This window comes from Coffea arabica, chromosome 2c, assembly GCF_036785885.1.
Source record: "Coffea arabica cultivar ET-39 chromosome 2c, Coffea Arabica ET-39 HiFi, whole genome shotgun sequence".
NCBI lineage: Eukaryota > Viridiplantae > Streptophyta > Magnoliopsida > Gentianales > Rubiaceae > Coffea > Coffea arabica.
In genome coordinates, this window is record NC_092312.1 from 24,074,714 (window position 1) to 24,096,504 (window position 21,791).

A 21,791-nucleotide genomic window follows, 5' to 3' on the forward strand; every position below is an offset into this window, starting at 1 on the left:
CTTCTGAATTTTAAATTGTTATCTTTGTACAAAACCTTAGAATAAAATGCTTAAAGGTGGAATTAAAATTTTTTATTTTTTTATTTTGGAAAAACAATGTTTAATTGTGTACACCTTGACATGGGAAAATGTTTTTTAATATAAAAAATATATAATGTTGGTGACTAAAAAAATTGTACCAATGGTCAAAATAATATTGTTTGTGATGCCATATAACTAGAGTTTTAGTTACACTAACTATAACTTAGAGGGAGCATTAGATGGAATAAATGTAATTATTGAGTATTTTGAGATTTTCATCAAAGATTTTGTTGCAATTGGTGCAATTGACTAGTGAAAAGTGTTTATTAAATAAAATATTGGATATTTAAAGCATTGGAGTAATTTGGACAAATGGTGGGGCTAATTTTGTCATTTGGACTAATCTTTGGGTGTAATTTGAACAAACATTAAGGGAGGTAATTGTAATCAACAAAGCTTACAAAAGGGTATTTCGTGACTTTTAGGCATATTTTGCCCATGCAAGTACTATTTTCTAATGGAAGTTAATGTGAGGGGACATTTGATAAACATTTTACTATCATTGACGGGGTATGATTATAATTTGATCAAATCATAGGATCCGTTACGTGATTTGACCAAACCACAAGAGAGCAGATGTAGTCAACTCATTAGTTTTGAAAGGATAGTTATTAAACCTGGTGAAGGAACAAATAGACAAGTTACTAGTTCAATTGGCGAATCACTAAAATAATGTTTGTAAATAGGGTAAAACATAAAAACTCCTTTGTGGTTTTTGAGAAAGTCAGAAAGGAATTTAAACCCCCCCCCAAAAAAAGCAAACTTCCCTGTATTTTGAACTAAACTAGAACATGGATCGAAATCATTCAAATAAATGAGTTTGAGGTATACTGGCTTGATATGCGAGTATAAAATTGACATCTGAAGGGGGTAATTTGCGGCCGGGTTTCACAATTCTTTCACGAATCCCTGCTCAAAAAAAAAAAAAGAAGTTGGTCCCTGCTTCCGCATGTATCATTTGCGTATTCTGGAATCAAAATGTGTTCTCAAAAGGAGAGCAAATGAGCAATATCAGAAATGCAGTTCCTGTGGTCCAATTTCTCATTAGATGGAATCACCTCAGTTCAGAAGAAACTTTCAGCATTGAAGATTAGCCAATATTCTTTCTAGAGGAGGGGAAGTTGTCAGGAGCCAAGTCTGAGACCGATTGCAACGAAGGCGTTTATGAATTAGGGCTCCATTGACGTTTATTGAACAATTTTGAATGGCAGTGAACGCTGTTATCGCACTGTTGGTAATTTACCCATTCTGATTGGTGGGAAGACACGACAATTTTCAGTTTACAAGATTTCATTTTGTGTCTCTTACCTCATTCTCTTCTTCTTTCTTAGTAATCATACGGTCGCAAAAATTCGAAACACTACCAAACCCCAAAGCACGACGCCCGAAGCACCTACTCCAACAGAATTAAAAAAGAAAAAAAAAAAAAGAAGAGAAACATACATTCACCTCTAAGTTAATATTGGCAAATTTTGCTATTTAAGTCACTAAATTAAATGTTAAATATCTAGTGTAGTAATTCTAGTTTTACTAGTAGCGTAGACAGAGTGTATCTATTAATGAAATCATCTCTTGTGAAAAGTAAAATATATATTAAATTAAAGGTTAGGTACTGGTTAAATATATATATTAAATTTCATCCTACGTCAGCATTTAAGTTTGCAAGACTCAACTTATTAATAGCATGAACCACATTTAGAATGAGAGGGTGTAGATTTAACTTCTCTCTATTATGAGAAAACGCGAGCAGCGCGCGTTCAAACACACTACTGAGTTTGTTTGGTTATCAAGAGTTGCAAAAAAAAAAAAAAAAAAAAAAAAAAATCAAAATTTTTTCTCCTTAGACCATAAACACACACTATTGCACACATGCTAGGCATAAAGGGAATTTTATTTTTCCTTCATTGAAAAACAGTGGGCGCCTGGGGACCTCTAGAAATGAATGATGAGCTTTCCCTGTCTGTCCTTATTGCTGATTATTGTCCGGTAAGCTGTAGAAAAAGTGTGGCAAAAACAAGCATACTGCGGCGAGCATAAAATGACATGCACTTGCAAGTGGGCACATAATAAAGTCGAGAAATGCCCATCACATACGGTGAGTGCTTTGCATTATTGCTGCTGATTCACTGCTCCTAGCCAGCCAGCTGCTTGCTTCTTTGAATTATTGCACACTATTTTGGTGTTCCGTTCAATGCTGGGGATGGTTCATATTCAACCTGAGGCAAGGCTTTAATTTTAAGTTTCGAAAAAAAAAAGAAAAGAAAAGAAAAAAGGGACGCACTTTTAGATGAGTAAGAGTCGAGTTTGCGGTCATTAATTGTCTTTATCTTCTTGAAGATCGATAAGAGCATTTTTTTTACAGTGTTCAGTAGCTGAATATCCTAGCCTTTACAGAAGAGTGTTGCCAGCCTCCCAGCAAATCAGTTGTGAAGAATGCCTCTCTGAAACACCTTCAAGGTGAGCTACCTCTCCACTACTTTTAAGTCGTTTATTTGTGAGCAAATTACCAAAATTCAAAGCACCATGTACTAGATCTTTGTTGATCTGTTTCATCTTAATTACTTTTCCAGGGAAGTAATTGGAGCATATATATATATATATATATATATATATATATATATAGCTCAATGGTTTCAAGTACTTTTTTTTGGTTAGTTTTTCGTTTTTCGTGGTTAAAGACCTTTGGTTTGTTAGTAAACTTCCTTGGTAAGCCAAAAATGATCTTTCGCCAAGTAAATTGCAATCCATCGCCATCGTTTCCGCCCCCTCCCCCTAATTAGCACCTCGACATCAAGAATTGCATGTCTCTCATCGAGGCAGATCCGGCATATTGGAGGCAGATCCGTTTAATACTGGATGAATTTTTCAAGTTCTTGCTTTTTTATCTTTCGTTTTGAAGTTATTACTTTTTAAAAATTTTAGTGTGGCATAACGATTCGCAACTACCCTCTGTGGCCTCTGCTAGGATAATAAACATCCAACCAAACAAGTACTTCTCCATTTAAGTGCTTCTCATGAATCGGAGTGTAGGACAATTTTTTTTCACACTCGCACCCAAAAGACAATACTATATCATATCGTTTTTCCTCCTCCCCGTTCAACAAAATCAGTAACAATCAGTTGACTGTTACAACCCCATACTTGCATGCGAGACATAACATCTTGCTGATTATTGGAGTGCTGGTCATATATGTGAACTGCTCATTTCCTTTTATACAGTCTTGTGATTGAAGTGAATACAAGTGTTGGAAATGGTTGGACAAACGTTTCTAACTTAAAAGTTTAAGGGTTTTATACAAACAATTCGTAATTCTGCGATTTTTTTATTTTTTATGTTTTTTTGGGATTTTAAACTCCAGACTTTATCCAAACCATGAGAGGGTTATGTATAACTATTGAAACCATGGGGGTTGTGTAAAAAAAAGGCTAAACCATAGGGGAATAAAGTGGAATTTGCCCTAAATTTCCCAATCACGTATAATTAGGCTGAGAAGTTCAATTTCAAGCTAATTTTGGTATGTGCAATGAACATGGTACCGTAAACTGACCGAATTACCCGCAAGTTCTTATTACCAAATCTTTTAGTTACTTGCTCTTGACTAGAGGTGTCAAAATGGGTGACTTGGGCGGGTTTGGGTTGGGTAAAATGGGTAATGGGTATAAGTGAGTCAACTCATTTATACCCATTTAATTAGATGGGTATAAATGGGTAAGTCAAAAAATGAATTGGGTAACCCAATTACCCATTTATAACCCATTTATTTTAACTTTTTGCACACTCATTTAAATTCATTTTTGCAAACTAAGTTATCAATTTATATCACTCTTTGTACCCATCATTAGTTTTAAATATTTACTTATAATGTTCAATAAACTTAATTACCAATTTTTTTTCATTTATACTCTATGTCACAAAATTACCTATTATTTAATAATTGAATAATAAGAATATAAAAATTTGAACTAAGTACTATAAAAATTAATATAAAAACTTAATCCAAAATTTTTGAACCCCTAACATTTTTTTCATATATAAATTTAAAATTTCATTTTATAAAGATAAGAAAATGGGCTAAAATTTATCATAAATTGGTAATGCTAAAAAATGAGCAAGTTAACAAACTAAGAGAAAATAAAATAATAAGATAAAATCAAGAAATAATAATAATAATAATAATAATAATAATAATAATAATAATAATAATAATAAAACAAAAGTAGTTAACATCATGAAAATTTTGAAAAAAAAAAAGGTGGGGGAAAAGAAGAGACTTGGGGGAAAGAGAATTCTAAATGGGTTAATTGGGTTTGATGGGTTACCCAATAATACCCATTTAATAAATGGGTATTATTGGGTAACCCATTTATACCCATATACAAAAATTTAAGATACCCATACCCATCTATTCATGGACGGGTATGGGTAAATTTAGTTAAGTGGGTTGATTTGCCACCTCTACTCTTGACTAAATTTTTTAGAACAATAGCTAGTTATTCTACACATGATTAAAAACTTTAAATTGTGCAGCTTTTAGTTAATCAACTTTGAGGTTTTTTTTTTTTTACTATATATTAGTTATGGTTACTATTTTTGGTATTTGTATTACAATTTTAAAATGTATTGAAAAATGTAATTCTTAAGCACATTTTACATTATATGTATAACTTCAAAAGTTTTTACCATGAGTGTAATATCCACAGTTCATCTTTACTTATTTATTGTTCCAAAGTTTGTTGAAAACCGTTTTGTGAAATTTATATAGCTTGGAGAGGGTAATGTTGTCGGTTCGTAGAATCATGTGCCTCACACTGCCAAATTCGCCCCAAGATTTGATTCCCTAACCTAAGCTACTTGTACCTAATTGAAACATTTATAATAACATAGGAAGTAAATTGATTTAATTAAACATAAAGGAGGCAATGTAAAAAAGAGACATTTTTATAAATGGGTTTACTAGAGTTAACCGTTTTATTTTTGAGCATGCCTACCTCATTTTTATTTAAGATTACTTCTAATGAATCCCTTGAACTGACCTCTTTTCTCACCTTGAATCCTCGAAGGCTCAGTTGAACCAATATACCCCCTAATCTATCTCTATATTCCCAAACAACCACAATTAGATAACTCTTTTGTATCTGATTGAGTCACGTGCAACACTAATGATCGTGTGAGTTGACTGAATCGTTTTTTCAAAAAATTTAATGGTTTACTTGGCTAGCAAAATAGATAGAACGAAGGGACAAATTTACTCCTTTTGGAGTAGAAACTTAAGTCATAATCATTTTATTCTAACCTCTAGTCATAGGTCTAGTCTCAACTTTTAGGACAATATTTAATGCTTATAAAATTCTCTAGCACTTATAATTGACCCAAAAAAAAAAGAAAATAGATGGATAAACTTGTCTGTATCAATCACACTTCATTGCTCTAGATGGCAATATTAAAGACAAGTTTATCTATCTATGTTTTTTGGGATGATGGTATGTGCTTGAAAGTTAAATGCTAGAGAGTTTTGTAAACTATACTTACAAAATGGCGGGTTAAGCTTCTGGTTTGAAAAGGGCAAATTTGACCCGTTATCTTATTTTATTTCGCTAGCCAAAAATATTACTATTTTTTCGGAATAATTTGGTCAATTCACACGACTCAATAGGTCACAAAATAGGTTAATAGACCGAATTATAGTTGACCCTCCTATTCTTTGGATGTTCTCGATATTCTACCTGTATCCTACCCAGCATCCTTATACTATATAAGAATGAGTTTTGCTCAAACGAGGGTTTGATTTTCAACCGCATGGATAGAGATATTTTAGGAATGTGGAATATTGTATAGTTTTTTTCAAAACTTTTGGTACAACTGAGGGCAACACGTATTTAAGTATATTTACTGAAATGCCCTCATTTTGGCACATTTAAAACTTTGATTTATGGAGACAACTGGGTATTTCTGGAATATATAATTATTTTGCAACTATTTTTGCATCGAGTACAACTCATATAAGATTATGTGTTGGTATAATTACTGAAATGATGTTGTAGACACATATAATTGAAGTGTGGCTTTTGTTGTGCAATTAACACAAAAACATATTAATACTTTGTGCAATCAACACGTTGCTATAACTAGACGTTGGAGGGTATTCCTTTGTCTGAAACAACTTATATCTCCTCTTGGACGATTTTCAATTGACATCTGTAGGGGTCTTTTAGGAGTGATAAAATTGTAAAAGTATTGATAAAGTAAAATGTATAAGTGTGTACTGCAATTAGAATGTACTATTATTAGTTTTGTCATATTTGATGACTATTTCTTTTTAGAATTTACTATTATTTATTCAATGAAAAATCCTCTTTAAGTACAGGCATCAAACACCCATGTGATGCACGGACACTCCCCTCTAATATAAGAAGAAAGCAAAGTTACTGTTGCAATCCATCTTTTTGACACATGTATTGCATATATTTTTGACAAGTGGAGTTTGGTTATTTTATCTAAATTTTTCCTTCCCTTTTTTGATTCAATTGGGCCAAAAGGATTAAAATATTTTTTTTCCTTCAAAAAATCAACTCTATCTCTTCTTCTTCTGCTTGCGGCAACTACTGTCATCCCTCACCTTTTTTATTTTTTATTTTTTATTTTTTAAAACTAATCTAATTAAGATTGTTGCCATGTTCTTTTTTTTTTTTGGTCAAGATGATTAGCTATTTAGCAAAAAGAAGTCTTTATTATTTTTTTATCCCATTTTACATTTTCTTTTCTTCCTTTTTTTCTTCATTCATAATGTTATAGCCAACTGGCATTTGTTTGTTAAATTTATAGGATGACGTTGTTATTTGGTCATGGATAAAAGGTGAAATATTAAAATATGTAAAAAGATTTTAGAATTCATTTTATACCAGTGATCATCTTCTACAAAGAATAAAACAAAATTCATTCTTTTATTTTCTCCTCCCATGATTTGATTTCTTACTTCACAATTTTTTCCTTTTCTTTGGTTTTTGGTTACATTTTATAATTAACTACAATTTTGTGTATTATTTTAGGAGAAAGATATATTATGCGATGCTTCCACTGAGATAAATTTAGTTAGACATTCTTCTACCTCTGTTTTTCTCTGTTTCTTTCTTTCCCCCCCTTTTTGCAATTACTTTATGATTTATTCAATTTAATTGAAGGATCCAATAAGATTTTGTACATATTTAAACTAAAGTTAATTTTTGTTTGTTTTTCAAATACTCAAGTGTTGGAGTATCAATTGGGTTGGCATATAAGGATTATAGTTGGTGGTGGAAATCACAATTGAGGCTTTCAATCCAAAGTGTGACTTGACGAAAAATTGTTAGAAAATTCAATTTTGATTAGGAAGATGCTTTTGCAATAAAAAATGGTTCAGTTCTAATTTGTATATGTATATTTGGAAACGTAGCAGTTCATATTTTTATCTAACCTTGCTATTTATATTCTGGAGCTATAGGATAATGTTGTCACACCTTTAGGCAAGATTTAAATAGATGAACTAGCATCTTCTATCAAAAGAAAAAAAAAATGTGAAAGTTTATAGTAAGTTATATTGATGTTGAAGATTGTGTTATATCTTAGTGCTTTCTAAACTTTTTCTCATTTTTAAAGTACTGGAAGTATTATGACTGCTTCTGGTTTATTTATAACTAAAACTGTACTGCTATTAATACAGCAATGCACTTATAGTGTATTAATTTTCTCTCTTTCTTGGGTATCAAAAATCTTTATTCAAATCACAATAAATAGGGAGGTTGACTTCATAGATCGAATTTCTCTTCGCAACAAATTTTGAGTAACATTTTATTTATACTCTATATTTTGTTAATTGTATTCCTACAATAAATAAAAACTATATGGTAAAAATAATAGTGGAAGCGTGAACAAAAATGAGAGTTCAAATAACGTTTGTCAATTTTAATTATTGTGATGCTCAAATTTTCTCCTATATTTCTATTCATTCAACATGTGCCAAAATAATTTGATGCTATATATATATATATATATATATATACTAGTATTGAACCCCGTGCTATGCACGGATTTATGTTTAATATAATTATAATAGTAAATATATTATTTATATTAATTACATGAAAAGGTTAAAAAATTAGAAGAATGCTATTTTAGTATCTAATTTATATTGCATTTATGTATTTTATCTAAAACCTTAATATATTAAAAAATGTGAACAAAGGTCACAAAAATATCTAAAGAAATACTAAAAGCACACTAAGTATGAATTGTTACCCCTCCCTTTCGTGTTCTCATTTTTTGCGCCATTTTCCGTTAACATTCCCCTACTATTCATTGCCTTCTTTCTCACCTTTCTATCCCAAACTTCTGACATCCCTGCAATTCTTCTTTCTCCCGCAAATTCTACCTTTCCTTCACCCTACCTTATTTCTATCAAGTTATGCAAATTTTTATCCAATTTTGCAACCTATTTACCTTTTGTCCTGTTACTCTCCATATATAATTGTAAATAATGACCAAATTTTCAACTTGTTCTTTAACAAATGAGTATGTGTATGCAATTTTATTAACTTCAAATGGGTAACCCAATTAAAACTCATTAATAAGTGGCTATTAAATAGATAGATTGGGACTATCTATTTATATTTAATTAAATTAGGCGTAGATTCAAATTCATTAGTACGTAGATTTAAATCACTACAAATTTAATTATATTTTACTTTTTGCAAAGGCATCTTTAACATTCTTTTCCTATTCTTTAATGTTTTCAATTTTTGTTAAATTATTTCCTACTTTCTCCATCCCTTCCATCAAAGTTTTAATTAACTCATTAAATGTTAATTGATTTCTTGCATTCACACCTAAATTATTTTGAGATTCTTCTATAGCGACAAAATTGAAACTCCTTATGATCACCACTATTGGTTCTTCTGTGTAATTTTTTTTATTTTTAGGTAAAAATATTTATTTATTAATGCAATGTGTTCTTATTTTTGTTGATTACAATGATATCTTATTTTGTTATTCAAAGAATATAGGAGAAAAAATAAATAAAATTTTATAGTGGATTGTAAATGGGTAAGATAACCAAAATCATGTAAAATAATGAGTAAATTTTATATACACTGACAGTGTATGCACTATTACCGTTAGATTCATGATATGTGTGCAAAAGTTGAATTTCAAATTTAAATTTTACATAATTGTCATTCATCCAATGTTGACGGTGTATATACTATTATTGTAGGAAAGATTAATCCGTAAAACTATATCTATTTGATCCATATAAATCACCCATTTTAACAATTTCATCCCAACCCACAATTACACCTCTCTTGACTTTACCCTCCCCAATCCTATATTCCTATATTTATACTCCTTTTATTGTTTAGGATTCAATACCTTTCTTTTACCCTTTCCAACCCTATACTCCAATCTTTTTGTTACTTTTATTATTTAGGACTCATCATCTCACTTTTCAAGTGTTTTTTTTTTTCAAATAAAGAGTTATAAATACTACTATTTTTTGTGATGATCACCCTGGATATTGTTTTAACAAATATTCGTTTTAAAATTTTTGATAAACACTCCAAAAAAAAAAACAACCATATAAATTTCCCTTTTATTAATTTAAAATTCATATAAAAATTTTGTTTTATGTGCACTTTCTGATGTACACGTTATATGCAAAATTATCCAGATGTAGTTTTGCGCATGTCAAAAATTAGCTAGATGATGTTGTATGTCAGAATGTTTATTTCATTGGTTGGAATAAATCATCTAATAAGATAAGTTTAAGGCTAAAAAAATTAATTTAGTTGCAATAGGCAAAATGGTTAAAGAATAGTTATAATTGGATATGTTATCTGAATGTTTGACAAATCTATGTATGTACCTAGAGTGAAAGTGCTAAAAATGTTACTATATAAATGATTAAAAAAGGGACTAATCACATTATTCTTTAGATTTGACAAATCAATCTTTATTAATCACGGAAAAAAATGGGCTAAAGTGATAAAATTGTAATAGGGGAATGATTTGAATATGGGACTAATCAAATTATCCAAATTTATTTTCTTTACTCATAGAAGGAAAAAGTGGTCAAAGTCTGAAAACAGACTATAAATGATTTATTAATCACTCATTTGAAGTGGGAAAGAAAATTTTAAATTTTAAATTTGAGTTGTCATAGGATTAGTTGTAACTGACACTATTTCAAATTTTTTAATTGAATTTATGTATTTCAATTGAACTTTCCAGAGGGCAAGCGAAGAAGTGACTTCAAAGGGATTTATTGAAATTAACACGTTTATTTATTGCACCCCTTGCAAGGGATTTGAGTTCATCCTTATTGTTGGATTAGATTTTTTTTCTCACTTCCATGTGATTTATATTAATTGAATTTTGTATTTATATGTTCATCTAAGACTCAACATAAATTATCTCAAACAAAGTCTCATGTGTAGAAACAAACATCCACAAAGAATAAAAGAAAAAGAAGAAAATAGAAGAATCCAAAATCATTAAACATTGTAATAATCATTGCCTTTTTTTGACATATTTTACATCAATTAAACTCTTTAAAAAAAGGGATTATAATCTTTACAAATGAATATTGTAAATGGATTATAGTCTCATATGTTTGAATTACAATTTATTCAATGAAATTACTTAGTATGTGCTAAAAGTAATATTTTGTTAATATATAAATAAAAATATCTTGTAGGTCCATTACGTGTCCAAGGCCTTTTGTTCTTCTTGGCATCTGTTATTTTGGCAAAAATCTTTTTGGTTCTTAAAAAGAAAGAGTTCGAGAAGGTTCAATCTCTTTATCTTTGAAGGAATCCGCATGGAAGGCTCTCAACCGGGTCATGGCATTGTTCTGGAGTGGAGCGAGTTATTGATAAAAATTAGAAATCTATATATACCGGGATGGTCCGGCATGGATCAGGTACCTTTAATTTTTGGAACGGATTGGAGGTGGGTCCCGGGTCAGCGGGCTGACGGGTTATTTTCCCCACCACCCAATCCTTTGTTCCTTATTGGTTTTGCATTGTGCACACTGCACAGCCGGGTAAAACTGGATTCATTGTACCGGTGCTCCTGGTAACATGACAAGAAAAACTTTCATTTTGGGGGCCCGGCCGAGCGTGAGTGCGGGGTTTCGAATTGGCAGCCTACCGCGCGTGGCCTCACATTTTTTGCATTCCTTACCTGTTCCCAGTCTGGCGTGTTTCCACCGTTTCCAAAGAATCCAAGACCTTCAAAGGCTCTGTTTATATATATTATTAATATAAATAAATATCATGGTAGTATTAAACTTATTTTTTGACAACATATGTTCTTCTTTTCCTTGCTCTTTTGTCTCTTAATCTTTATTCCCTTTCATCATTTGTGTGACGGTGGTAGAAGGACAAGAACATTAGACACAAGTAAAACAAATTGGATCTGATAATTTAAGCACTTTTCCAGCGTAGGAAACCTATGTATACAAAGAAGAAAGAAATAAAAAAAGAAGATGAAATTTTCTTTTTGTACAAATGGTTCTATTCCTTTTTTCCTTCCCCCCTCTCTCTCTCCCTCTCTCTCTCTCTCTCTGATTATCCAAGTTTTCGCAATCACGATTCATGCTTACATCCCATACAATAGCTGCAAGCGATGTATTTCTATTTCTAGTTCAGCAGTATAAAAAAAATCCAATTGATGAATGATCTTTTGCCTTTTTTATTTACTGGAACTTGCTCCTAACATTTTCACCGATAACATGTTCCTTATATATATATACTAGTTTTGGGGTGCCACGCATTGGCGTGGCACTGCCCAGGTTTGTGTTTAACATGTATATATAATTTTGGTGTTATTTATGAGAAGAGTGTTGTATGGTAATACTGATGCAATGGCGTGACAGGGTTTAGTTATTATGGGGCAACACATACAAAAGAAAAAATAAAAAACTAATAAATAGAAGAGAACCAGGAAGAAAGAAGAGAAGAAAGCTCCCTATAGCCTAACCGAACGCGAAAAACAACAGAGTTAAAACTGACATCACAGTCACCCGGCGACCTCGGATCAATCCAACATTTGCTCAACAATGACCAAACGTACCATGCAGCAGCCAGCTGGACAATGACTCAACGCATCATATACACAATATAGCGCCACGCAATCACCGACAACAGCACCCACTCACATGCACCCGATTCAACAAGCCCCACTAAAAGGCAATGGCTAGGTTTAAGCTTAGCATGTATAATTTTAGGGTTCTGTTTATAATGCAATGCATGTAATGGTATCCAAATGGAAATTCATGTGCACGTGGTGCGAATATTTGTCTATAATAATGATATACGTGTTATTGAATCTAGAGTAAATATACTTATAGGGGAGATAATTAATTGTATTAGGTTTGTCATGCCTAAATGGTTTTTGTTGATAATTTGGAAAGGATTATTTTGTTTTATTTTTTATTGTTCCGTTGATATGTTATAATTTTTTTTATGAGTTATCCTAATTTTTAGGCTCATATAATAACTTAGGTAGTAACTAAGTTAGTATAGTTAAATTCTGATTTTTTTTAACAATCAATTGAATTCTAATTATCATCTACTATTAGCTAGTCAATAGTTTTAGTATAGTTAAATTAGTTAAATTTTTCATTTTGAATTCAAAATTTGATTTTATTATAGTTAAATTAGTTAGCTAGTCATCAGTTTTAGTATAGTTAAATTAGTTAAATTCTAATTAAATTCTAATTAGCTAGTCAACACTCAATTAAATTCTAATTATCATCTACTATTAGCTAGTCAATAGTTTTAGTTTAGCATAGTTAATTTAGTTAAAATTTTCATTTTGAATTCAAATTTTGATTTTATTATAGTTAAATTAGTTAGCTAGTCAATAGTTTAAGTATAGTTAAATTAGTTAAATTTTTCATTTTGAATTGAAATTTTGATTTTTTTAACACTATAATTGTAATTAGGAACGATTAGTTCCTTGAATTGGCCAATATTACACCAATAATCGGTCTAGTGTGGCTAATATTACACCTATTTGATTTTATATCATATATTTCTAATTGTAATTAGGAACGATTAGTTCCTTGAAATGGTCAATATTACACCAATAATCTACTATTAGCTAGTCAATAGTTTTAGTATAGTTAAATTAGTTAAATTTTTCATTTTGAATTCAAAATTTGATTTTATTATAGTTAAATTAGTTAGCTAGTCATCAGTTTTAGTATAGTTAAATTAGTTAAATTCTAATTAAATTCTAATTAGCTAGTCAACACTCAATTAAATTCTAATTATCATCTACTATTAGCTAGTCAATAGTTTTAGTTTAGCATAGTTAATTTAGTTAAAATTTTCATTTTGAATTCAAATTTTGATTTTATTATAGTTAAATTAGTTAGCTAGTCAATAGTTTAAGTATAGTTAAATTAGTTAAATTTTTCATTTTGAATTGAAATTTTGATTTTTTTAACACTATAATTGTAATTAGGAACGATTAGTTCCTTGAATTGGCCAATATTACACCAATAACCGGTCTAGTGTGGCTAATATTACACCTATTTGATTTTATATCATATATTTCTAATTGTAATTAGGAACGATTAGTTCCTTGAAATGGTCAATATTACACCAATAACCGGTCTAATGTGGCTCCATGCAATCAGCCAATCACCAACAAATGAAGAATAGTTATTGGCTCCATTCAATTACCAACAAATGAACAATAGTTATTGGCACCACCGTAACCAAAGGGCCCTCAAATTGATGAAAATTACCGCAATAACCGGACCACAAATTGCTACAGTACTTGAGCTTGGTACTTTTATATCTTGTAAGATATATATAATATATATATATATATATATAATATATATATATAACTTACAATATACAAGGATACCTTTTAATAAGTTGGTTAAATTACCAGGGAATGACGTGCGGGCATCGAAACCCTAAGCAAAGGCCTAACCTTGAAACCTTTCTGAAACTGCTGCCGGACCTTCGAAGACCAAGGGTGTGAAGTGCATGGCTTAAACTTGTAAGCCTTTCTTGCACTCCACTTGTTTCTTTTCACGCGTTACAACCTTCCCAAGACTCCCTAACTAATATCTATATATATATATATTTGGCAGCCTCCTCGCTGCCCCAAAGACTCTTTGTCTGCTCCCAAAGACTCTTTGTCTGCTCTTAGGGTTTCCTCCATTGATGAAGACCTCCATTTCTAAATCTAGCCTGTTCCAATACCAAACGTTCATCTTCTATAATAGTTGGATTATGGTAACAGCGAAAGAGATCGGATCAACTGGATCGCAGGTCAACACAGCTTTCAGGTATCGATGTGTATGGATATTGATCTCTAACTGAAGTCTATGTCGATTATTTTAGCAGGTTAGAGATGCACCTTTGATGCATCATATGGTTTAAGAGTTTTGTTTTCTTTTGATCTATAATACCTCTGTGTAGGTGTGAAACTCCTCCTTTTTAACACCTTGTCTTTTGCTTGCTTTGTCAACAGGACTTAAAGCAGCGCTCCAATGGATGTGTTGGAGAAAAGAATGAAGTTGACGTTGATAAACAAGCAACCCTGCATATAACAGATTTCAGGATATCTACGAAACCATGGATGGTGCACCAAACACCCATATCCATCTTTGTGGTGTTTGGTGCACCGTCGACAGTTTTGGATGATGCAGGGTATTTTCCGCTGAATCCTTCCTTCCTAAATCTAGCCTGTATCAGTACACATTCATTTCATATAATTAACAGGCTTCGGCAGAAGAGATAAAAATCAAATGGAAGAGGACTTGACATCATCTATAAAATCTGTTTACTTGAACTGTCAGGTGATCACAACTGCTCTGGGTGCATGCACTTTCTGTATCATCCCTTCTGCATCACGTCGGAACACATTTTGAGATGTATGTATAGGTGTTTTATTTGCGCATGTTGTGAAACCATCCTTTAAGACCTTTCTCTTTTCCTTGTTCTATCAAAAGGATTTTGTTCGTGTAGGGATTTGTTGGAGAGGCATAAAGTTGGTAAATTCTATCCACCTGTTTGCTTTTTTGGTGCAACATGGAGAGATTGCGAGATTCTGAGGGTGGCTATTTTGGGGTTGAGCTAGAGAAGGACGCATGTATGGTCTGAAGAAGAATGACGATGCAGACTGGGGTGGATGTGCACTCAACTCCACCAAAATTCAGATTCAGATGACAATGGAAAAAGTTGCTGGTAAGTGCATTAATGTTCTCTCCTTTACTTGAAAAATAGTTGTATTTGTTCTTCTCCTTTGTTATGGCATTCTTTTATTTTTTTTTGCCCCCCTTCTTCTGCTTAATGACCTTTTGTGGAGTCAAGGCAGATCATATTACTGGAAAAAAATATGTCCTGTCTGCTTGTATGAGATAATGGCAAGCATAATCAGCTTTACTGACTAATGCAGGCACTTCACAAGCTTAGCTAGGATCACATCCTCCAGCTGAAATGGATCTACAAACTCGACCCTGTTTTTGACAGTACAAATGTAAAATTTGCTTCTAAATAACAATGTATAACATTCTGTTTTAAGTGCTATAAAAAATTTTAACAACTAAGTGCACGGTTATTACATTGAGAAGGGGGAGAAAAGAGAGGAAGAAATGGACAAAAGGGAAAAAGGATTAGATCAAAGTAAAACAAAGCAATTTAGGTCACATGGATAATTTTGACCAAGCACATAGGGGTTTAGTACCTATAGAACAAGTTCAGGGGGAAGAGAACAATAGACGTGGGGACTTGGAGCAATTAACCCAGTTTTAATCCTGGATAGGGTACACCACTAGATGCGTAGACGAGTAGACCAACACTTTTAGAGATTATTAAGTGACGTTAACCATTTTTGTATAGGTAGTGTATCCTCAAAAAAATTTTTTGTTATTCAAAGTCACAAAAACTTCCCTAGCAACTTTTTCAAAAAGCTAAATTTTTTTATTGGTTATCTCAATGTTGTCATAGTTTGTGATGAAAGTATAAGGTGTATGGCCTTGTCAAATTTTTCTCTGTACAGTGGAATGTATGTACTAGCACTTAACATGGTGTAGGCTCAGCCTATGAAAGAAAAGGTCCTTTATGAATTTTGAACAGGAGGTTGGCTTTGGGAAGAAAGAAACAAGTTTTTTATAACCTCAAAATTCACCTGCTTATATGATGATCCGAGAAATTGTAAATAAACTAAAAAGATCAAAAGTAAATTCTGAATGTAGTTCAAGATTTGGAGTTCTGAATTTGAACCTTAAAGACCCCGTAGTTACAAAAAAAATAAATAAAATATCATGGCTTTAAAAATTTTTTGATACTGCTTACCTTAATTTATTGGTTCTTAGGTTTTAACATGTTCAACCAAAGACATGGAAATATGCAAAACCAGCACATTGTAAGATGTACTATTTCAAACCTTTGTCGGGATAAAGCCACTTTATGCTATCTTGTGCGCAATTCTTCTGTGTATTTTATGCCTTTCTAGATGGAGTATGTCTTTAGGATACAAAGACACTCTACTCATGGGAACATTTGCAAGATCATGACCTCATGGACTGATTGCCATTTTCGTTTCTTTTTTTTTTCCCCATTTTTTTCTCCCTCATATACCGATGCTACTTGAATGTGACCTATTGAATTTGTTATTATCTCTATTGGATTTAGCACCGGTAATGCTGTGGCTTAGGTTGGTTATGATCTGCCCCAACTTATAAATGGCATCAAAATGTTATCATTAAACTGATGAAAGAAAATGGTTGAGGTCAAATTGATGAAGGAAAATGTCTGAGATCATGATCTTCATGGAAATGAGAAACCATATTGTAATTGTTATCTTTGATAGACATTTGTTTAGACAAAATGTATCATTGATCCAAAATAACAGAAAAATTCTCTCTGTATTTTCTTGTGTTCTCTAATTCATGTCAGCTTTCATGTGCATTCATTCGATTCAAACACTGTGGCTTCAATTAACTGTACATAATCTGGCTGGTTTGGTCCATTTAACTATGGCTATGTCTGGCAAGTGAGTTTTTTAAGTGTTTGTCTAAAACTTTACTGTAGCTTACTGTAGAAGTTTTTAAAAAATTTTTTGAAGTGTGTAAATTTTTGAATATTTTGAAATGTATAATTTAAAATTTTTGAGAAACTTTTTGAAGTTATTGTAGTTAAAGTTTGTAAAAACTTGTAGCAGACAAACTTGGCAAAAAACTTGATTGCCAAATAGTTATAAATGTTATGATAGATAATTTTTGGACAAAATATATCATTGATCCAAAATAACAGAAAATTTCTATCTATAATTTCTTGTCAGCTTTCGTGTGCATTCATGTGATTCAAATCCTATGGCTTCAATTATAGAAATATGAATGTACGTAATTTGAATGATTTCGTCCTTGCAACTGCTAATTTGTTATATTGCAAATGTACACACGTTGTTGGAAAAATATAAAAAACTGATTATACACATTGGGTAGGGCACATCTAGACATTTCACCACGCATTGTGCCCCGGTGTTGTCCCACTTCCTTTCTTTTGGTCGCCTAGAAGGCTTAGAATTATGCAATGGGATAACAAAAACGTTTTCTTCCATTCCTTTTCAGTTTGGTGGTTAATTATTTTTTCTTTCCAGTTAAAAAAGTAGGATGAGAGGAAGATTTTCACATTCTGGGGCCAGAGCATGTCACCACTCCATTAGGTGGCTTACTCTAATTCCCATCGATTGTCTACCAGACTTCAGTAGGTAACAATTATTTAGCTTACTACGGCCCTACTAAATGTTTCAACTGGAATGCTTTCGCACCCAAGGACTTGTTGATATAGCCCAACTAGTCTGTGGTGAATGGGACCTAACCTCATATGGACTTTGGGTCTAAATGACAGGGTCCAAAGATTACAAAGATGAACCCTTATTATTCGGATTTATACTTTCCTAGTAGAGGTGGCAAAATAGGCGGGACTTACTTGGGTTCGAAATGGAACCAAATCATATGGGTTTGGATTTAACCTTACCCATATGTGTTTTGAGACTAATTTGGGCGGGATCACTTTGGGATGAGTTTAGATTGATCCCGCCCAATACCCAAATCTATTTTCTATATTTTTTTCCTTTAATTCTTTTTTATTTTTTATATAACTTTAATATTTTTATTTGTTAAATTTCTTTTGATCTTATTATGAATTTATATTTTCCTGAATTCATTTACACTCTAAAACGATCAACAGTTACTTTAAAAAGACACAATATTTTGGTAAGAATGAACATATCTTTTCCCTGGATTAAACCAAAAATTGGATTAACAAATAAAGGAAAAGATAGATATACAACCATATTCCAACCTTACCCATAATGTTGTCTGACACAAGGACTAGAAACAAGATTTTTTAACACCAAATTCATTCTAACTGACATTCTTAAAATTTCCAAAATTTGATACAAAAAAAATTCACATTAAATGCCGAATAAAGCTAGCACAGAAGCGAAGAAGTTGATTAAAAATTGATAACAGGGTTGCATATAGAAATCTATGTAGATAGTTCAACAATTAGCATAAAATCAACATAAAGGGTGCCAACAGTTGTTAGTAAAACATTGATTATTGTAGACTTCAAAATTTTATCAATTCATTTTATTTTTATTGTTATCTTTATTTTTTTAAGTTGTTTAAATAAAATCATTTTTACTTAATTGGTTTTCTTTTGTAGGAAAGTGAAGAAAGGAAAAGAAAGAAAATGGAAGTGAAAAAAAATCAGAGATGAATTTTTGCATAAATGATTTTTTTGGGAAGATATTTGGGCCCAATGGATACCTAAGTATTTCCCAACATTTTTCATCAAATAATGGGTACAATTGGGATGCATTTCATTTTAAACCCAATATCAAATTACAATACCCATCTCGCCTAAAGGAAATCCTTTTGACATGAGTAGCCCATTGGGGTTTGGGACAAATTGCCACCTTTATTTTCTAGATCCATTTACTTCTTTAGGATTTATACTCAAGCCCATTTTCTAGATCCATTTCCTTCAACACCTCTGCTCGACCGGCGACTTTTCTTTGAAGGTAATATCTTCTCTGTATAATTTTTAGTTCATAGTGTGTTTCCACCAGCTTAAACCTCTAGTTATTTATGATTTTAAAGTCTTGAAGAAGCATTACTTTCTCTCCTGCCGAAATTGCTTATGCTAAATCACTGAAAGCTTTTTACCAGGTATTGGGACTTGTTCAGTTTTTGTAGGTATTATCTGCCTTTGACTGCTGAAATGTCCTCTTGCTCCTACTTCACTTTTTCGTTCTTTACATTTCTCTGCTGCTCTTAATTTGTTGACATTGATTTTATGGGCCTTGTGGTGATTTAATCTCTTTCCTTGCTCTAATAAAGCTTTGTTGCTAAAGAGATTCCATTTCAAAGCTTCAGCAAAGAACAATGTTCAGAAAGACTTGCTACATTGTAAAATTCCAACAGCACCTGCCTTTAAAATATTATTTCATAACAAACAGGTCTCTCTAGGAATGTCTCATTATCTTAGGAATTATGCTCATCCATAAGGCAAAAGAACGTATCAGCTGAACATACATGAATTTACAAGTTTAAGGTAAGTAATGAATTTGCATTGACCCGGTCAAATTTGTAAGAATATGTTACTTGTACACGCTTACATGTGAATAATCCTCAATCTTGGTTGGATTTTGAGGTTTAAGTATACATGAACGGCTGGATATTGCAATACTGAAACATCATATTAATAAATCAGGCATGGGATAGTTCAGAATACATAACTTTTGAATTCTGAAATTTAATACTTATGGATTGGACCACTCAGTGTCAGCCATCCAAACTTAGAAAAAGGAAAAGGAATTGCATTTTGTCTTGTCTGCTTAGAAACATTTTGTAGAAGGATGGCTAGTGTAGGAAATTCCGAAAGTTGAGGCTTGTTAATATTCTTAAACTATTGGACATCGACAAAAAAGTTTTATTCTTAAAAGTATAGGTCCTTGTTCCCCATAAATACTAGTTCATGTGGTGTGAAGACCACACTACTTGTTCCCCTTTTAGGACTGGTTAGATTAATGTTGCTATTGAATTTTTGATGTGAAACAATAGCCTCTTCCGCTAGTATCTTTCGCAGGTTTTTGCTGATGGCCAAGCCTAATCCATTTATGAGCAAAAGAAAGCTGTCTGATGCTGATGATGATCCATTCGCTGGAGCGAAAAAGAGAAAGATTTCAATATTTTCTAGTAGCTTTTTTAAAAATGTATGTCAAGTGCATTCTTAGTTTGCTTGTTTTCATGTCCCTATCTTGTTTGCTTGTTTCTTGTTTGCTTGTTTTCATGTCCCTATCATCAAACAGGCTTGTTTGGATATGTTTTTAATAAATAGGTTACTCACACGTGCTATGATGATAGTCCTCACACTATTACTCCTGTGCAAGATCAAGATCTGGCATGTAAGTTCTTGATTGTCAGTTAGTTATTTATTTATAAGTCATCAAACCTCAGTTCCATTTTTTTGGTTTTTCATTTCAGCATCTTGTGCTGCTCTCAATGCGACTGCAGTAGTTTCGGAAAAACACTGTTTGGATGGAAAGTCAGAATTCCCAATACCTTTGTCCAGCCAGGAGATTGTAGATCATGTTCATGAAAAGATGAATTTAGCAAGGGAGGAAATTGATGGTTTTGGCATGTCAGGTGCTTCAATGAAAGCCACATTCGAGTACATGAAGCGATATGGCGTGTACACGGATAAAGTCTATCCGTATATGGGGAAGAGGAGTCCGATTCCAGTCATTCCGGATACAGCTCTTGAGGCTGTATGAATTTGTTTGTTCAATTAAAAAATCTAGAGATTAACTGAATATTCATAATTCTTTTAGTTTAGTATTAGTATTTGTTTGTTTAATGCAAAAATCCAGATATTAATATAATAGTTGATTACTTGGTCTTCAAATTCCTGACACTTATACTTTTTTTCCTATTCCCATTTGTAGACCGAAAAACTTTATGTTCGGAGGTTTTCCTTGATGGACTTCAGCAGGTCACTCCTACATATCATAAGGGAGCAGCCTGTTGTTGGTTTGGTGGATGGTTATCCAAGTTTTGTTAAGTACAAGCATAGAGATGTATGTTGTGAAAATAATCTCTTATTGTGATGTATATGACTGTCTCATATACTGAATAATACGTTTAATTTTGTTTTGTTTCTGAACAGGGAATTTACAAGGGACCCACTGTTTATGAGCTCCAAATGTTCAGGGACAAAAAGGTCAAGCCCCATTGTGTTCAAGTTGTTGGCATTGGAGTGGAGGAGGGAGAGTTGTTCTTCCTTGTGAAGAACACGCATGGAGAAACTTGGGGCTGTTCTGGTTATGGAAAGATCAGCATGAAATTAATCAGGCATTTCACATTTCCTAATGAGACTGAGTTTGCTGGTGTTTAGCAAGAATTGAAAGTCTTGTTCCTTTTGAACTTCTAGAATATGAAGTCTTGAACTGGACTTAGTGAATACTTTTATAACCTTAGATGCTTTGAAGTCATGTGTTTTATAATGTTGACAGTTTAATGTAGTCTTTGGCTGATGATGTCTTCAACTTTCATCCTGTTACTTTTGTGCTTTGAATGTAAATAAAGATTTTGCACCTATTTTGCAACTTATAATGTTGACAGCATTTGTAGTGTGAAATT

General features: G+C 32.2%; 1 protein-coding gene across 10 annotated transcripts; it reads left to right on the forward strand.

Annotated features, from left to right (window-relative positions):
- Positions 1-2,161: 2,161 nt before the first annotated feature.
- On the forward strand, positions 2,162-21,757 carry LOC113727001 (thiol protease aleurain). Of its 10 annotated transcripts, none has more exons than XM_072075421.1 (12): positions 2,162-2,302; positions 2,444-2,538; positions 14,021-14,423; positions 14,609-14,787; positions 14,937-15,011; positions 15,106-15,324; positions 15,536-15,616; positions 18,814-20,365; positions 20,491-20,557; positions 20,637-20,920; positions 21,098-21,229; positions 21,319-21,757. In XM_072075421.1, exons 8-12 carry the CDS (start codon positions 20,249-20,251, stop codon positions 21,544-21,546), a joined length of 828 nt encoding a protein of 275 aa, XP_071931522.1. In that variant the 5' UTR covers positions 2,162-2,302; positions 2,444-2,538; positions 14,021-14,423; positions 14,609-14,787; positions 14,937-15,011; positions 15,106-15,324; positions 15,536-15,616; positions 18,814-20,248; the 3' UTR covers positions 21,547-21,757. The 10 variants fall into 10 exon arrangements, with proteins under 10 accessions (XP_071931522.1, XP_027106748.1, XP_071931517.1 ...); XM_027250947.2 differs by lacking the exon at positions 15,536-15,616 and having other exon boundaries at positions 14,021-14,131; positions 14,226-14,423; positions 20,239-20,365; XM_072075416.1 differs by lacking the exon at positions 15,536-15,616 and having other exon boundaries at positions 14,021-14,481; positions 20,239-20,365.
- The last annotated feature ends 34 nt before the right edge of the window (positions 21,758-21,791 follow it).